General features: G+C 39.1%; 1 protein-coding gene across 1 annotated transcript in view; it reads right to left on the reverse strand.

Annotated features, from left to right (window-relative positions):
- The window catches only part of FAM227A (family with sequence similarity 227 member A), a 94,416-nt gene that overhangs the window by 51,739 nt on the left and 25,129 nt on the right, over nt 1-17,548 (reverse strand). Inside the window, 3 exon segments of the mRNA XM_068561979.1 lie at nt 7,203-7,326; nt 9,359-9,463; nt 9,960-10,061. Of these exon segments, the coding sequence (XP_068418080.1) occupies nt 7,203-7,326; nt 9,359-9,463; nt 9,960-10,061 (331 nt within the window).

Raw genomic sequence — 17,548 nt, forward strand, 5'->3', positions numbered from 1 at the left:
AGGCCCGCGCACCGCGATGAAGAGTGGCCCCCACTTGCCATAACTAGAGAAAGCCCTCATACAGAAACGAAGACCCAACACAGCCAAAAATAAATTAAAAAAATTAAAAAAAAAAAAAAAGCTTTAAAAAAAAAAAATACCTAGAAACAAATGACAATGAAAACACGATGACCCAAAACCTATGGGATGCAGCAAAAGCAGTTCTAAGAGGGAAGTTTATGGCAATACGATCCTACCTCAAGAAACAAGAAACATCTCAAATAAACAACCTAACCTTACACCTAAAGCAATTAGAGAAAGAAGAACAAAAAAACCCCAGAGTTAGCAGAAGGAAAGAAATCATAAAGATCAGAGCAGAAATAAATGAAAAAGAAATGGAGGAAACAATAGCAAAGATCAATAAAACTAAAAGCTGGTTCTTTGAGAAGATAAACAAAATTGATAAACCATTAGCCAGACTCATCAAGAGAAAAAGGGAGAAGACTCAAATCAATAGAATTAGAAATGAAAAAGGAGGTAACAACTGACACTGCAGAAATACAAAGGATCATGAGAGATTACTACAAGCAACTCTATGCCAATAAAATGGACAACCTGGAAGAAATGGACAAACTCTTAGAAAAGCACAACCTCCGAGACTAAACCAGGAAGAAATAGAAAATATAAACAGGCCAATCACAGCACTGAAATTGAAACTGTGATTAAAAATCTTCCAACAAACAAAAGCCCAGGACCAGACGGATTCACAGGCGAATTCTATCAAACATTTAGAGAGGAGCTAACACCCATCCTTCTCAAACTCTTCCAAAATATAGCAGAGGGAGGAACACTCCCAAACTCATTCTACGAGGCCACCATCACCCTGATACCAAAACCAGACAAAGATGTCACAAGAAAAGAAAACTACAGGCCAATATCACTGATGAACGTAGATGCAAAAATCCTCAACAAAATACTAGCAAACAGAATCCAACAGCACATTAAAAGGATCATACACTATGATCAATTGGGGTTTATCCCAGGAATGCAAGGATTCTTCAATATACACAAATCAATCAGTGTGATAAACCATATTCACAAACTGAAGGAGAAAAACCATATGATCATCTCAATAGATGCAGAAGAAGCTTTTGACAAAATTCAACACCCATTTATGATAAAAAAAAAACCTCCAGAAAGTAGGCATAGAGGGAACTTAACATAATAAAGGCCATATATGACAAACCCACAGCAAACATCGTTCTCAATGCTGAAAAACTGAAACCATTTCCACTAAGATCAGGAATAAGACAAGGTTGCCCATTCTCACCACTATTATTCAACATAGTTTTGGAAGTTTTAGCCACAGCAATCAGAGAAGAAAAAGAAATAGAAGGAATCCAAATCGGAAAAGAAGAAGTAAAACTGTCACTGTTTGCACATGACATGACACTATACGTAGAGAATCCTAAAGATGCTACCAGAAAACTACTACAGCTAATCAATGAATTTGATAAAGTAGCAAGATGCAAAATTAATGCAAGAAATCTCTTGCATTCCTATACACTAATGATGAAAAATCTGAAAGAGAAATTAAGGAAACACTCCCATTTACCACTGCAACAACAACAACAAAATACCTAGGAATAAACCTACCTAAGGAGACAAAAGACCTGTATGCAGAAAACTATAAGACACTGATGAAAGAAATTAAAGATGATACAAATAGATGGAGAGATATACCATGTTCTTGGATTGGAAGAATCAACATTGTGAAAATGACTATACTACCCAAAGCAATCTACAGATTCAATGCAGTCCCTATCAAACTACCAATGGCATTTTTCACAGAGCTAGAACAAAAAATTTCACAATTTGTGTGGAAACACAAAAGACCCGGAATAGCCAAAGCAATCTTGAGAAAGAAAAAGAGCTGGAGGAATCAGGCTCCCTGACTTCAGACTATACTACAAAGCTACAGTAATCAAGACAGTATGGTACTGGCACAAAAACAGAAATATAGATCAATGGAACAGGATAGAAAGCCCAGAGATAAACCCACGCACATATGGTCACCTTATCTTTGACAAAGGGGGCAAGAATATACAATGGAGAAAAGACAGCCTCTTCAATAAGTGGTGCTGGGAAAACTAGACAGCTACATGTAAAAGAATGAAATTAGAACACTCCCTAACACCATACACAAAAATAAACTCAAAATGCATTAAAGACCTAAATGTAAGGCCAGACACTATCAAACTCTTAGAGGAAAACATAGGCAGAACACTCTATGACATAAATCACAGCAAGATCCTTTTTGACCCACCTCCTAGAGGAAGGGAAATAAAAGCAAAAATAAACAAATGGGACCTAATGAAACTTAAAAGCTTTTGCACAGCAAAGGAAACCATAAACAAGATGAAAAGACAACCCTCAGAATGGGAGAAAATATTTGCTAACGAATCAACAGACAAAGAATTAATCTCCAAAATATAGAAGCAGCTCATGCAGCTCAATATCAAAAAAAACAAACAACCCAATCCAAAAATGGGCAGAAGACCTAAATAGACATTTCTCCAAAGAAGATATACAGATTGCCAACAAACACATGAAAGGATGCTCAACATCACTAATCATTAGAGAAATGCAAATCAAAACTACAATGAGGTATCACCTCACACCAGTCAGAATGGCCATCATCAAAAAATCTACAAACAATAAATGCTGGAGACGGTGTGGAGAAAAGGGAACCCTCTTGCACTGTTGGTAGGAACGTAAACTGAAACAGCCACTATGGAGAACAATATGGAGGTTCCTTAAAAAACTAAAAATAAAACTACCATACGACCCAGCAATCCCAGTACTGGGCATATATCCTGAGAAAACCATAATTCAAAAAGAGTCATGTATCACAATGTTCACTGCAGCTCTATTTACAATAGCCAGGACATGGAAACAACCTAAATGCCCATCAGCAGATGAATGAATAAAGAAGATGTGGCACATATATACAATGGAATATTACTCAGCCATAAAAAGAAACGAAATGGAGTTATTTGTAGTGAGGTGGATGGACCTAGAGACTGTTATACTGAGTGAAGTAAGCCAGAAAGAGAAAAACAAATACCGTATGCTAACACATATATATGGAAAAAAGAAAAAAGAAAAAAAAATGGCTCTGAAGAACCTAGGGGCAGGACAGGAATAAAGACGCAGATGTAGAGAATGGACTTGAGGATGTGGGGAGGGGGAAGGGAATGGCATGGACTTATATATACTACCAATGTAAAATAGATAGCTAGTGGGAAGCAGCCGCATAGCACAGGGAGATCAGCTTGGTGCTCTGTGACCAATTAGAGGGGTGGGATAGGGATGGTGGGAGGGAGATGCAAGAGGGAGGAGATATGGGGATATATGTATATGTATAGCAGATTCACTTTGTTATAAAGCAGAAACTAACACACCATTGTAAAGCAATTATATTCCAATAAAGATGTTAAAAACAAACAAACAAACAAAAAACTCCCAACAAAGAAAAACCTGAGTCCAGATGGCTTCACAGATGAATTCTACAAAACTTTTAACTCCAATACTTCTCAAACTCTTCCAAAAAACTGAAGAGGAGGGAATACTCCCAAACTCTTTTAAGGAGGGCAGCATTATCCTAATGCCAAAGCCAGATTAAAAATACTAGAAGAAAAGAAAATTACAGGCCAGTATCCCTGATGGACCTAGGTATAGAAATTCTCAATAAAATAGTAGCAAACAGAATTCAACAGCACATTAAAGGGATCATACGCCATGATCAAGTGGGATTTATCCCTAGGATACAAGGATGCTTTGACATACAAAAATCAATAAATGTGATACACCACATTGATGAAATGAAAGATAAAAATCATATGATCATCTCAATAAATGCAGAGAAATATTTGACAAAATTCAACATCTTTTCATGATACAAATTCTCAACAAGTGGGTACAGAAGGAGCATACCTCAACATAATAAAACCCACAGCTAACACCATACTCAAATGTGAAAGGTTGAAAGATTTTCCTCTAAGATCAAGAACAAGGGTGGGTTTCCCTGGTGGCGCAGTGGTTAAGAATCCGCCTGCCAATGCAGGGGACATGGGTTTGAGCTCTGGTCCGGGAAGATCCCACATGCCGTGGAGCAACTAAGCCTGTGCGCCACAACTACTGAGCCCCCATGCCACAACTACTGAAGCCCGTGCACCTAGAGCCCATGCTCTACAACAAGAGAAACCATGGCAATGAGAAGCCCGTGGACCGCAATGAAGAGTAGCCCCCACTCGCTGCACCTAGAGGAAGCCTGCACGCAGCAACGAAGACCCAATACAGCCAAAAAAAAAAAAATTACAAAAATAAATAAATAAACATATTTCAAAGCTATGAAAATCAAAACAATATAGTACTAGCAGAAAAACAGATCAATGAGACAGAATTGAGAGCCAAGAAATAAACCCATGCATATATGATCAACGAATATTTAACAAAGGAACCAAGAATACTCAATGGGCAAAGGATAGTCTCTTCAATAAATGGTGTTGGGAAAACTGGATACTCATATGCAAAAGAATGAAACTGGACCCCCTTACACCATTCACAACTCAAAATGGATTAAGGACTGAAATGGACCTGAAATCATAAAACTCCTAGAATAAAACCCAGGCAAAAAGCTCCCTGACATTGGTCTTGGCAGTGATTTTGGAGGGTATGATACCAAAAGGACAAGAAACAAAAGCAAAAATAAACAAGTGGGACTACATTTAACTAAAAAGCTTCTGCACAGCAAAAGAAGCAACAAAATGAAAAGACAACCTACAGAATGGGAGAAAATATTTGCAAACCGTATGTCTAATAAGGGGATAATATTCAAAGTCTGTAAGGAACTTATACAACTCAGTAGCAAAAAAAACCAAACAATCCAATTAGAAAAAGAGAAAGGATCTGAATAGACATTTTTCCAGTGAAGACATACAAATGACTAACAAGTACGTGAAAAGGTGCTTAACATCACTAATCATCAGGGAAATGCAAATCAAAACCACAATAAGATTATCACCTCTCATCTATTAAAATGGCTATTGTCAAAAAGACAGGAGACGACAAATGCTGGCGAGGTTGTGAGAAAAAAGGAAACTCTTGTGTACTGTTGATAGGAATGTAAGTTGGAACAGCCACTATGGAAGCAGTATAGAAGTTCCTCAAAAAATTAAAAATAGAAGTACCATATGATCCAGGAATCTCACTTCTGGATATACAGCCAAAGGAAATGAAATCACTATCTCAAAGGGATATCTGCACTCTCATGTTCATTGCAGCATTATTCACAATAGCCAAGACCTGGAAACAACCTAACTGTCCACTCACAAATGAATGGGTAAAGAAACTATGGCATATATACACAATAGAGCATTATTCAGCAATAAAAAGGAAGGAAATCCTGCCGTTTGTGACAATATGGATGGGCCCTGAGGACATTTTGCTAAGTGAAATAAGTCTCACAGAGAAAGACAAATACCGTATGATCTCACTTATGTGTGTGTAATCTAAAACAGCCAAACTCATACAAGCAGAGAGTAGAACAGTGGTTGCCAGGGGCTGGGGGTGGGGAAAATCAGGAGATGTGGGGCAAAGGGTACAAACTTGCAGTTACAGAAGGAACAAGTTCCAGGGATGTAATGGACAGCATGGTGACTACAGTTAATAACACTGTATTGTACACTTCAAAGTTGCTCTGAGAGTAAATCTTTTTATTTATTTATTTATTTATTCGTGTATCTATTTTAGTTATTTTTGGCTGTGTTGAGTCTTTGTTGCTGCGCGCGGGCTTTCTCTAGTTGCGGCGAGCGGGGGCTTCTCTTGTTGCAGAGCACGGGTTCTAGGTGCGTGGGCTTCAGTAGTTGTGGCACGCGGGCTCAGTAGTTGTGGCGCACGGGCTTAGCTGCTCTGCGGCATGTGGGATCTTCCCAGACCAGGGCTCGAACCCATGTGCCCTGCACTAGCAGGCGGATTCTTAACCACTGTGCCACCAGGGAAGTCCTGAGAGTAAATCTTAAATGTTCACCATAAAACAACAACAACATGATGGGGATTATGTGAGGTGAAGGATGTGTTAACTCACCTGCTTGTGGTAAAAACTTCGCAACATATATGTGTATCAAATTATCATACTGTACACCTTAAACTTCCATAGTGTCCTATGTCAATTATATCTCAATAAAGCTGGGGGAAATTTTATTCCCTAGCTGACGAGAGTGACTCACTGCGCCTAGACTGTTTATATAACAATGTAGCTGATGCTAAACACCTGCTTCCCTGGAACTTTGGTGCTTGATAGACAGAGGTGCCTCCATGACCAGCCTGCAGTAAAACCCTTGGGCGCTGTTTCTCTAATGGGCTTCTGGGCAGAAACATCACACACATGTTGGTACGTGTTCACTGCAGTGGGATGAGGGGCTCTGTATAACTCCTCACGGGAGGAGGAGGGCTGCACGTGAATTCCTCCAAACACTGCCTGTCTTTCCCCTTATGATCTGGCTGTGTACCCTTACTACATCGCAATAATAAATCTTAGCCATAAATACAACTGTATGCTGAGACCTGTGAGTTCTACCAAATCTCCTAATGTGGAAGTGATCTCGGAGACCCTCAACACAGTAGGAAATGTGAAAGGTGCTTACTTAGCACAGTATCTAGTACACAGGGAACCTCTCAGCTTTCAACGACCTTAGAGGATGTCTGGGTTGAGATGGGGGACGTGAGGAAGGAGACTGAAAAGTAATTGACAGGCAAACATCAAGCTGGCACTGTGTGTGCTGCAGGGAGAGGGGGACGGCAGTTGGGTCAAGTGGGGTCACAGTGGGGGTGGAAGGTGGGATTATCTAGCCAGCACACTGCTTTTGGGTTCCTGGGTCCATCGGCCTACAGCACATTGTTAACTAACAGGGCTGTGCCGAAACCTGCTCCCTGCCGATGCAGCTGGGGACGAAAGGGGACTAGGAATGTCTCAGAACTGTTTGAGGATCATCAGTACTCCTCGGGCTCTAACCACACACTTTACTTTCTTGATTGTCAAGGAGAGAAAAGAGCAACTGCCTCGATGAAGAGGTGTGATGGCAAACAGGAACCTACCTGGGCTCGGGTGGAAGACGTGTTTCTGGAATTGCTTTCCCCAGGAGAAAGTAGCCACCTCTCACCTGAAATCCACAGGCTCATGGTGTTACAGATGTCAGACTTGAATTCGTGAGTGTTGAACCAGGACTGAGGGAAGCAGCAGCAGAAGCTGGTGTACAGGGCTTTACTCAGAAGTGATGGCAACCTCTGGGGGGCAAGCAGAGCTCAGGCAATATTCTGGACATTTCCACACCCAGAAAAGAGCCCCTGACTTCAGAAAGGACCTGTGATAAAACTCTCTACCTGACACTGTGCTGCCTTCCTGTTCACGAGGGAAGCAATTTCTATCTGCAGCTGCCCCACATCTCAGTGGACCCCTTACCCTACCTGGGACCACTCCTCAAACATCATGCTATGCTGGCCAGCAAACCCCCCTCCCCCAGCTCCTCTGCATGTGGTCTGTGCCACAGCCCCTTCTACAACCTGGCCAAAGATTAGCGCACAAGATGACAAAGTACATTTGACATACCCATCTTGCTGTCTCCCAGAGATAATATTAAGTCCTACTTCCTGGTTTTTTTTTTTTCCTTTTCTGTGCATAAGTGGTACTGTTGTTGCTTTTAAACTATGGTTAAGGTCAAATTATACATTTATATTTGGCTTTATTAATTTAATATCATAACATAAATACTTCCCTGGGTTACTATAAACTCTTTGGGATTTTTTTTTCCAGTAGTGACCTTCATAATATTGTGCTGAGTGACCATATCAAAATTTACTTAAACGTTCCGCATCTGTGGATATTGTCTTGTTTCTAGGACTTTGTGTTATAAATTAAGCAGAATAATTATATTGATTTATTAAGCTAGCTCAGTGTCTGGCACATATTAAGCAATCAAAAATTTGTTGAATGCATAAAAAAATTTGCTGAATGCATAAATGAAAGCAGCTTTTACTATATATTCAAATATGACTTCCAGAAGATGGTATAATAAGAGTAACAATAGCAGCTATTATATATTGGGGGCTTATCGTGTGCTGGGTGATACGTCAGATGCCTTACAAACATCATCTCATTTAATACTTAGGACAACTCAACGAGAGAGGCATTATTATCCCCATTTTATGGGTGATGAAACTGAGACACAGAAAGCCTAAGCGACTTGTTAAGCAGACACTTTAGTATAAGTGTCTTTCAGCCCATCTGTACCAATTCACTTCCCACTCAGGCTGTCTGAGTGCCATTTCCCTATGTCCTTCATAACACTGGGAGTTACACTTTTTAATCTATGCAATCTTGCAGGTAAAAAGATGTATCAAAGGATTGTTTTAATTTGTATTTTCAATTATTATTATTATTTTTTTGGGCCGCACCACACAGCATGCGGGATCTTAGCTCCCCGACCAGGGATAGAACCTGCGCCCCCTGCAGTGGAAGCGCAGAGTCCTAACCACTGGACCACCAGGGAATTCCCTCGATTATTGTCAAAGGTGAACTTTTTCTCCCATTTTTATTTCTTCCCTGGTGAATTTCTGCTTTATGTACTTTGTCCATTGGTCCATTTTTCTTATTGATTTGTAGGACTTCTTTATGTTGTGTGGCATATATGTTACCAGTATTTTTGCATAGTTTCTCATTTGCCTTTTAACTTTGACTGTAGCAATTTAAATAATTTATATAGTTAAATCAGTCTTCATCTTTATGGTTATTCCCTTGGGGTCTTATTTAGAAAGTCCTTCCCCACCCCCAAATCATGTAAATATTCACTTATATTTTCTTCCAGCAACCCTTTTAGTATATATGTACATACATATATAAAAAGTACACATGTATAGTCATAATTTTAAAATCTCATGCTTATTTAAATACTATAGAAATAAATAAAATATAAAAGGAAGCTTCTTATAACCGTATTCCCTGGAGATAATAAGCATTGTTATGAGTTTGGTAAATATTTTTCCAGACATTTTTTTCTACTCATAGGCACACATACATATACATATAATTTTTTTAACATGGAGTTTTGCTTTTCACTTGAAATACATCATTACACCTTCCCTATCAGTATATATAGATCTACCTTATTTTTGGTAACTGCTGCATTACAAGTCAGTATATGAAGATATCACAACTTACTAATTACTCCCTTATGGAAAGCACGTTAAGGGCATTAACTTGGCACCAGAAGTGAATAGCTATCTAATGTGATTTTTTTCCTCAAAAGTGATTGATGCTCACTTTTAAGAGAGCCTCTTCGTAGTGGGACCTGGATTCACCAGACAAAAGAAAGGCATAGTGCTGGGCTATCCGGTCGAACAGCTTGCTCTGGACTTCCTTCTTTGGCTACCAGGAATAAAAACAGAGAAGGAATTACTAGAGCCCCTTGTTGAAGCGGCCAAGGACTGGGAATCTTAACTAAGTATTTCTCTCATTTTTAGGAATCTTATTCTCAAGGTATTTAATCTCATATTACTTATGAAATAATACACTGATTTGTTTTATAGGATCTATAAAACACATACAGAGAGGCAGAATGTTGAGGAAAGCACCCAAACTCTGGGCCAGGAGGTCCTGACTTTACTCTCTGCCCTGCCATTGACCAGCCATGTGACACGGACCAGTTCTTAATGCTCTGGGGAGCTGCAGGACATGGTGCAATGTTTACAGCCCAGAGTGTATGGACGAGGCATGGGTGGGGAAGGGATAGGGTGTGACAGATGAGGCTGCCGGGGCGGTCCGTGGAATCAGAAGGGTTTACAGCCCATGTTAAAGAGGCTGGGGTTTGTCCCACAGAAAAATAACTTAAGTGAGGGAGAGAAGCCATCGGATTTGCATTTACCTGGTACCTTTCATGAAAGATCCACCAGAAGCTGTCCAGCCATATGGCTCTTACAGAAGGAGAAGAGAGAAACTGCTCTAATTCTCTATCTGAACAGAAAGACTTGAAAAGAAACAAAATTCACATGATTATTGCTATTGTTTATTTATTTACCTATTTATTCTTTGAAATTTACCTGGAGCCACAGCCAGATTCATAATCATCTCCACTCAAAACCTGCTTTTCCGCCTATGTTCCATGGCTTGTTACTGTCATTAATCACACCACCTCCCCGCCAGTCATCTTTGGAGTCAACATACTTTGGGGTCAACTTAAAAGAAAAAAAACATCTAACCTTTCAGTGAGTGCCAACTATTTACCTTGCCAGGTGTTTTTACATGTTCTCATTTAACCCCTACAATAATCATACAAGGCATGTGTTATTATCTCCATTTCACAAATGAGGAAACTGAGGACTAAACTGATGAAGTCACAGGAATTCCCTGGAGGTCCAGAGGTTAGGACTCTGCGTTTTCACTGTTGAGGGCACGGGTTTGATCCCTGGTGGGGGAACTAAGATCCTGCAAGCCACGTGGCACGGCCAAAATAAATAAATATATTGCTGAAGTCTCTTGCTCAAAGTAACACAGCCAGCAAGTGGCAGAGCCAGGATCGGAACCCATAACTCTAGGCAGTTGCTCTATGCTGTCATCTGTGTTCAGTCAATAATAATCAGTACTTTTTTCTGAACCAAGATGGCGGAGTAGAAGGACGTGCTCTCACTCCCTCTTGCGAGAGCACCAGAATCACAACTGGCTGCTGGACAATCATTGACAGGAAGACCCTGGACTTCACCAAGGAGGATACCCCACGTCCAAGGACAGAGGAGAAGCCACAGTGAGACGGTAGGAGGGGCGCAATCAGAGTAAAATCAAATCCCATAACTGCTGGGTGGGTGGCTCACAGACTGGCGAACACTTATACCACAGAAGTCCACCCACTGGAGTGAAGGTTCTGAGCCCCACGTCAGGCTTCCCAACCTGGGGGTCCGGCTACGGGAGGAGGAATTCCTAGAGAATTAGACTTTGAAGCCTAGTGGGAATTGATTGCAGGACTTTGACAGGACTGGGGGAAACAGAGACCCCACTCTTGGAGGGCACACACAAAGTAATGTGTGCATCGGGACCCAGGGGAAGGAGCAGTGACCCTGGGGGAGACTGAACCAGACCTACCTGCTGGTGTTGGGGGGTCTCCTGCAGAGGCGAGTGGTGGCTCTGTTTCACCGTGGGGGTAAGGACACTGGCAGCAGAGGTTCTGGGAAGTTCTTGGCGTGAGCCCTCCCAGAGTCTGCCATTAACCCCACCAAAGAGCACGGGTAGGCTCCAGTGTTGGGTTGCCTCAGGCAAAACAACCAACAGGGAGGGAACCCAGCCCCACCCATCAACAGTCAAGTGGATTAAGGTTTTACTGAGCTCTGACCGCCACAGCAACAGTCAGCTCTACCCACCACCAGAACCTCCCATCAAGCCTCTTAGATAGCCTCAACCACCAGAGGGCAGACAACAGAAGCAAGAAAAACTACAATCCTGCAGCCTGTGGACCGAAAACCACAGTTACAGAAAGATAGAGAAGATGAAAAGGCAGAGGGCTATGTACCAGATGAAGGAACAAGAAAAAACCCCAGAAAAACAACTAAATGAAGTGGAGATAGGCAACCTTCCAGAAAAAGAATTCAGAATAATGATAGTGAAGATGATCCAGGACCTCGGAATAAGAATGGAGGCAAAGATTGAGAAGATGCAAGAAATGATTAACAAAGACCTAGAAGAATTAAAGAACAAACAAACAGAGATGACCAATACAATAACTGAAATGAAAACTACACTAGAAGGAATCAATAGCAGAATAACTGAGGCAGAAGAACGGATAAGTGACCTGGAAGACAGAATGGTGGAATTCACTGCTGCGGAACAGACTAAAGAAAAAAGAATGAAAAGAAATGAAGACAGCCTAAGAGACCTCTGGGACAACATTAAACGCAACAACATTCGCATTATAGGGGTCCCAGAAGGAGAAGAGAGAGAGAAAGGACCAGAGAAAATATTTGAAGAGATTATAGTCGAAAACTTCCCTAACATGGGAAAGGAAATAGCCACCCAAGTCCAGGAAGCGCAGAGAGTCCCATACAGGATAAACCCAAGGAGAAACACGCCAAGACACATAGTAATCAAAGTGGCAAAAATTAAAGACAAAGAAAAATTATTGAAAGCAGCAAGGGAAAAACGACAAATAACATACAAGGGAACTCCTATAAGGTTAACAGCTGATTTCTCAGCAGAAACTCTGCAAGCCAGAAGGGAGTGGCATGATATACTTAAAGTGATGAAAGGGAAGAACCTACAACCAAGATTACTCTACCCGGCAAGGATCTCATTTAGATTTGATGGAGAAATCAAAAGCTTTACAGACAAGCAAAAGCTAAGAGAATTCAGCACCACCAAACCAGCTCTACAACAAATGCTAAAGGAACTTCTCTAAGTGGGAAACACAAGAGAAGAAAAGGACCTACAAAAACAAACCCAAAACAATTAAGAAAATGGTCATAGGAACATACATATCGATAATTACCTTAAACGTGAATGGATTAAATGCCCCAACCAAAAGACATAGACTGGCTGAATGGATACAAAAACAAGACCCATATATATGCTGTCTACAAGAGACCCACTTTAGACCTAGGGACACATACAGACTGAAAGTGAGGGGATGGAAAAAGATATTCCATGCAAATGGAAATCAAAAGAAAGCTGGAGTAGCTATACTCATATCAGATAAAATAGACTTTAAAATAAAGAATGTTACAAGAGACAAGGAAGGACACTACATAATGATCCAGGGATCAATCCAAGAAGAAGATATAACAATTATAAATATATATGCACCCAACATAGGAGCACCTCAATACATAAGGCAACTGCTAACAGCTATAAAAGAGGAAATCGACAGTAACACAATAATAGTGGGGGACTTTAACACCTCACTTACACCAATGGACAGATCATCCAAAATGAAAATAAATAAGGAAACAGAAGCTTTAAATGACACAATAGACCAGATAGATTTAAATGATATATATAGGACATTCCATCCAAAAACAGCAGATTACACGTTCTTCTCAAGTGCGCACGGAACATTCTCCAGGATAGATCACATCTTGGGTCACAAATCAAGCCTCAGTAAATTTAAGAAAATTGAAATCATATCAAGCATCTTTTCTGACCACAACACTATGAGATTAGAAATGAATTACAGGGAAAAAAACGTAAAAAAGACAAACACATGGAGGCTAAACAATACGTTACTAAATAACCAAGAGATCACTGAAGAAATCAAAGAGGAAATAAAAAAATACCTAGAGACAAATGACAATGAAAACACGACGACCCAAAACCTATGGGATGCAGCAAAAGCGGTTTTAAGAGGGAAGTTTATAGCTATACAAGCCTACCTAAAGAAACAAGAAAAATCTCAAGTAAACAATCTAACCTTACACCTAAAGAAACTAGAGAAAGAAGAACAAACAAAACCCAAAGTTAGCAGAAGGAAAGAAATCATAAAGATCAGAGCAGAAATAAATGAAATAGAAACAAAGAAAACAATAGCAAAGATCAATAAAACTAAAAGTTGGTTCTTTGAGAAGATAAACAAAATTGATAAGCCATTAGCCAGACTCATCAAGAAAAAGAGGGAGAGGACTCAAATCAATAAAATCAGAAATGAAAAAGGAGAAGTTACAACAGACACCGCAGAAATACAAAAGCATCCTAAGAGACTACTACAAGCAACTTTATGCCAACAAAATGGACAACCTGGAAGAAATGGACAAATTCTTAGAAAGGTATAACCTTCCAAGACTGAACCAGGAAGAAATAGAAAATATGAACAGACCAATCACAAGTAATGAAATTGAAACTGTGATTAAAAATATTCCAACAAAAAAAAGTCCAGGACCAGATGGCTTCACAGGTGAATTCTATCAAACATTTAGAGAAGAGCTAACACCCATCCTTCTCAAACTCTTCCAAAAAATTGCAGAGGAAGGAACACTCCCAACCTCATTCTATGAGGCCACCATCACCCTGATACCAAAACCAGACAAAGACACTACAAAAAAAGAAAATTACAGACCAATATCACTGATGAATATAGATGCAAAAATCCTCAACAAAATACTAGCAAACAGAATCCAACAACACATTAAAAGGATCATACACCACGATCAAGTGGGATTTATCCCAGGGATGCAAGGATTCTTCAATATACGCAAATCAATCAATGTGATACACCATATTAACAAATTGAAGAATAAAAACCATATGATCATCTCAATAGATGCAGAAAAAGCTTTTGACAAAATTCTACACCCATTTATGATAAAAACTCTCCAGAAAGTGGGCATAGAGGGAACCTACCTCAACATAATAAAGGCCATATATGACAAACCCACAGCAAACATCATTCCCAATGGTGAAAAACTGAAAGCATTTCCTCTAAGATCAGGAACGAGACAAGGATGTCCACTCTCACCACTATTATTCAACATAGTTCTGGAAGTCCTAGCCACGGCAATCAGAGAAGAAAAAGAAATAAAAGGAATACAAATTGGAAAAGAAGAAGTAAAACTGTCACTGTTTGCGGATGACATGATACTATACATAGAGAATCCTAAAACTGCCACCAGAAAACTGCTAGAGCTAATTAATGAATATGGTAAAGTTGCAGGATACAAAATTAATGCACAGAAATCTCTTGCATTCCTATACACTAATGATGAAAAATCTGAAAGAGAAATTATGGAAACACTCCCATTTACCATTGCAACAAAAAGAATAAAATACCAAGGAATAAACCTATCTAGGGAGACAAAAGACCTGTATGCAGAAAACTATAAGACACTGATGAAAGAAATTAAAGATGATACCAACAGATGGAGAGATATACCATGTTCTTGGATTGGAAGAATCAACATTGTGAAAATGAGTATACTACCCAAAGCAATCTACAGATTCAATGCAATCCCTATCAAATTACCAATGGCATTTTTTACGGAGCTAGAACAAATCATCTTAAAATTTGTATGGAGACACAAAAGACCCCGAATAGCCAAAGCAGTCTTGAGGGAAAAAAATGGAGCTGGAGGAATCAGACTCCCTGACTTCAGACTATACTACAAAGCTACAGTAATCAAGACAATATGGTACTGGCACAGAAACAGAAACATAGATCAATGGAACAAGATAGAAAGCCCAGAGATTAACCCACACACCTATGGTCAACTAATCTATGACAAAGGAGGCAAAGATATACAATGGAGAAAAGACAGTCTCTTCAATAAGTGGTGCTGGGAAAACTGGACAGCTACATGTAAAAGAATGAAATTAGAATACTCCCTAACACCATACACAAAAATAAACTCAAAATGGATTAGAGACCTAAATATAAGACTGGACACTACAAAACTCTTAGAGGAAAACATAGGAAGAACACTCTTTGACATAAATCACAGCAAGATCTTTTTTGATCCACCTCCTAGAGTAATGGAAATAAAAACAAAAATAAACAAGTGGGACCTAATGAAACTTCAAAGCTTTTGCACAGCAAAGGAAACCATAAACAAGACGAAAAGACAACCCTCAGAATGGGAGAAAATATTTGCAAATGAATCAATGGACAAAGGATTAATCTCCAAAATATATAAACAGCTCATTCAGCTCAATATCAAAGAAACAAACACCCCAATCCAAAAATGGGCAGAAGACCTAAATAGACATTTCTCCAAAGAAGACATACAGACGGCCACGAAGCACATGAAAAGATGCTCAACATCACTGATTATTAGAGAAATGCAAATCAAAACTACAATGAGGTATCACCTCACTCCTGTTAGAATGGGCATCATCAGAAAATCTACAAACAACAAATGCTGGAGAGGGTGTGGAGAAAAGGGAACCCTCTTGCACTGTTGGTGGGAATGTAAATTGATACAGCCACTATGGAGAACAATATGGAGGTTCCTTAAAAAACTAAAAATAGAATTACCATATGACCCAGCAATCCCACTACTGGGCATATACCCAGAGAAAACCGTAATTCAAAAAGACACATGCACCCGAATGTTCATTGCAGCACTATTTACAATAGCCAGGTCATGGAAGCAACCTAAATGCCCATCAGCAGACGAATGGATAAAGAAGTTGTGGTACATATATACAATGGAATATTACTCAGCCATAAAAAGGAACGAAATTGAGTCATTTGTTGAGACGTGGATGGATCTAGAGACTGTCATACAGAGTGAAGTAAGTCAGAAAGAGAAAAACAAATATCGTATATTAATGCATGTATGTGGAACCTAGAAAAATGGTACAGATGAGCCAGTTTGCAGGGCAGAAGTTGAGACACAGATGTAGAGAATGGACATATGGACACCAAGGGGGGAAAACTGCGGTGAGGTGGGGATGGTGGTGTGCTGAATTGGGCGATTGGGATTGACATGTATACAGCGATGTGTATAAAATTGATGCCTAATAAGAACCTGCAGTATAAAAAAACAAACAAAGCAACTAATACTAAACTTTCATTGGGTTATTTGTATGGAAATATGTTAATATAAATGTTTCAGACATTACATGAAACTTCTAAAAATCTTATATTTGTATTTGTATGGAAATATGTATGGAAATATGTTAATATAAATGTTTCAGACATTACATGAAATTTCTAAAAATCTTATATGTTCTGGTATAATGTTATAAGTAATAATCCTAGTTATTACTTTAAAATGTATATCTCAGAAATAATTAATTTTCTTTATTATGAACTTTCATCAAATCTTTAACCGTAGTCATTTTTAAGTCTTTTGTCATTTACAGACAGTTCTGGGTGTACTCTGATGATTTTGCAAATATGTTCCTATAAAAGGGTTCCATCTTCAAGAAATTCATGGAAAAGACTCTGACAAGTACAGGTTTCTGGTAACTGACTGTACTGCTGAACTGAATGAATAAGCATTTTCAGAACTCTAATGAAAAACTGATGAACTCATAAAAGTGCTAACAAAAGATCAAGATGAAAAAAAAAATTAATTACATGGGACTGAGTGAACTGATGAGGATGAGTATAATTTTTGTGACTTTCTGTCTGAATTTAAAAAAAAAAAAAATCCCACAAGGACTCAGAGGCAAAGAATATACAAATCAATTTTCACTGCAAAGTAAAGGAGCTGTTACAGTGGAGGATTACTGGACTGAATGTCAATATTATGACATAGTATGAGTGTGTTTCATGTTTGGTAATTGCAATCATCGTTGCTTTTGTTGTGGTCATCCATGTACAATGCTTGGTGTCAGTCTATTTATCTCTTGTAAAAATAAAATACAGTGTGTGTGTGTGAAAAAAAAAACAAAAAAAAACGCATACGCCCTTTTTGGCCAAGTGCAAAAAAAAAAAAAAATAATAATCAGTAACAACAAACATATAGATATTATACAGATGCAAATCACTGGACCATGAAATCCTGCTGAGTTAGCAGTAAGCATATGGAGTTCTAA

Source organism: Eschrichtius robustus, chromosome 13, assembly GCF_028021215.1.
Source record: "Eschrichtius robustus isolate mEscRob2 chromosome 13, mEscRob2.pri, whole genome shotgun sequence".
Lineage (NCBI taxonomy): Eukaryota > Metazoa > Chordata > Mammalia > Artiodactyla > Eschrichtiidae > Eschrichtius > Eschrichtius robustus.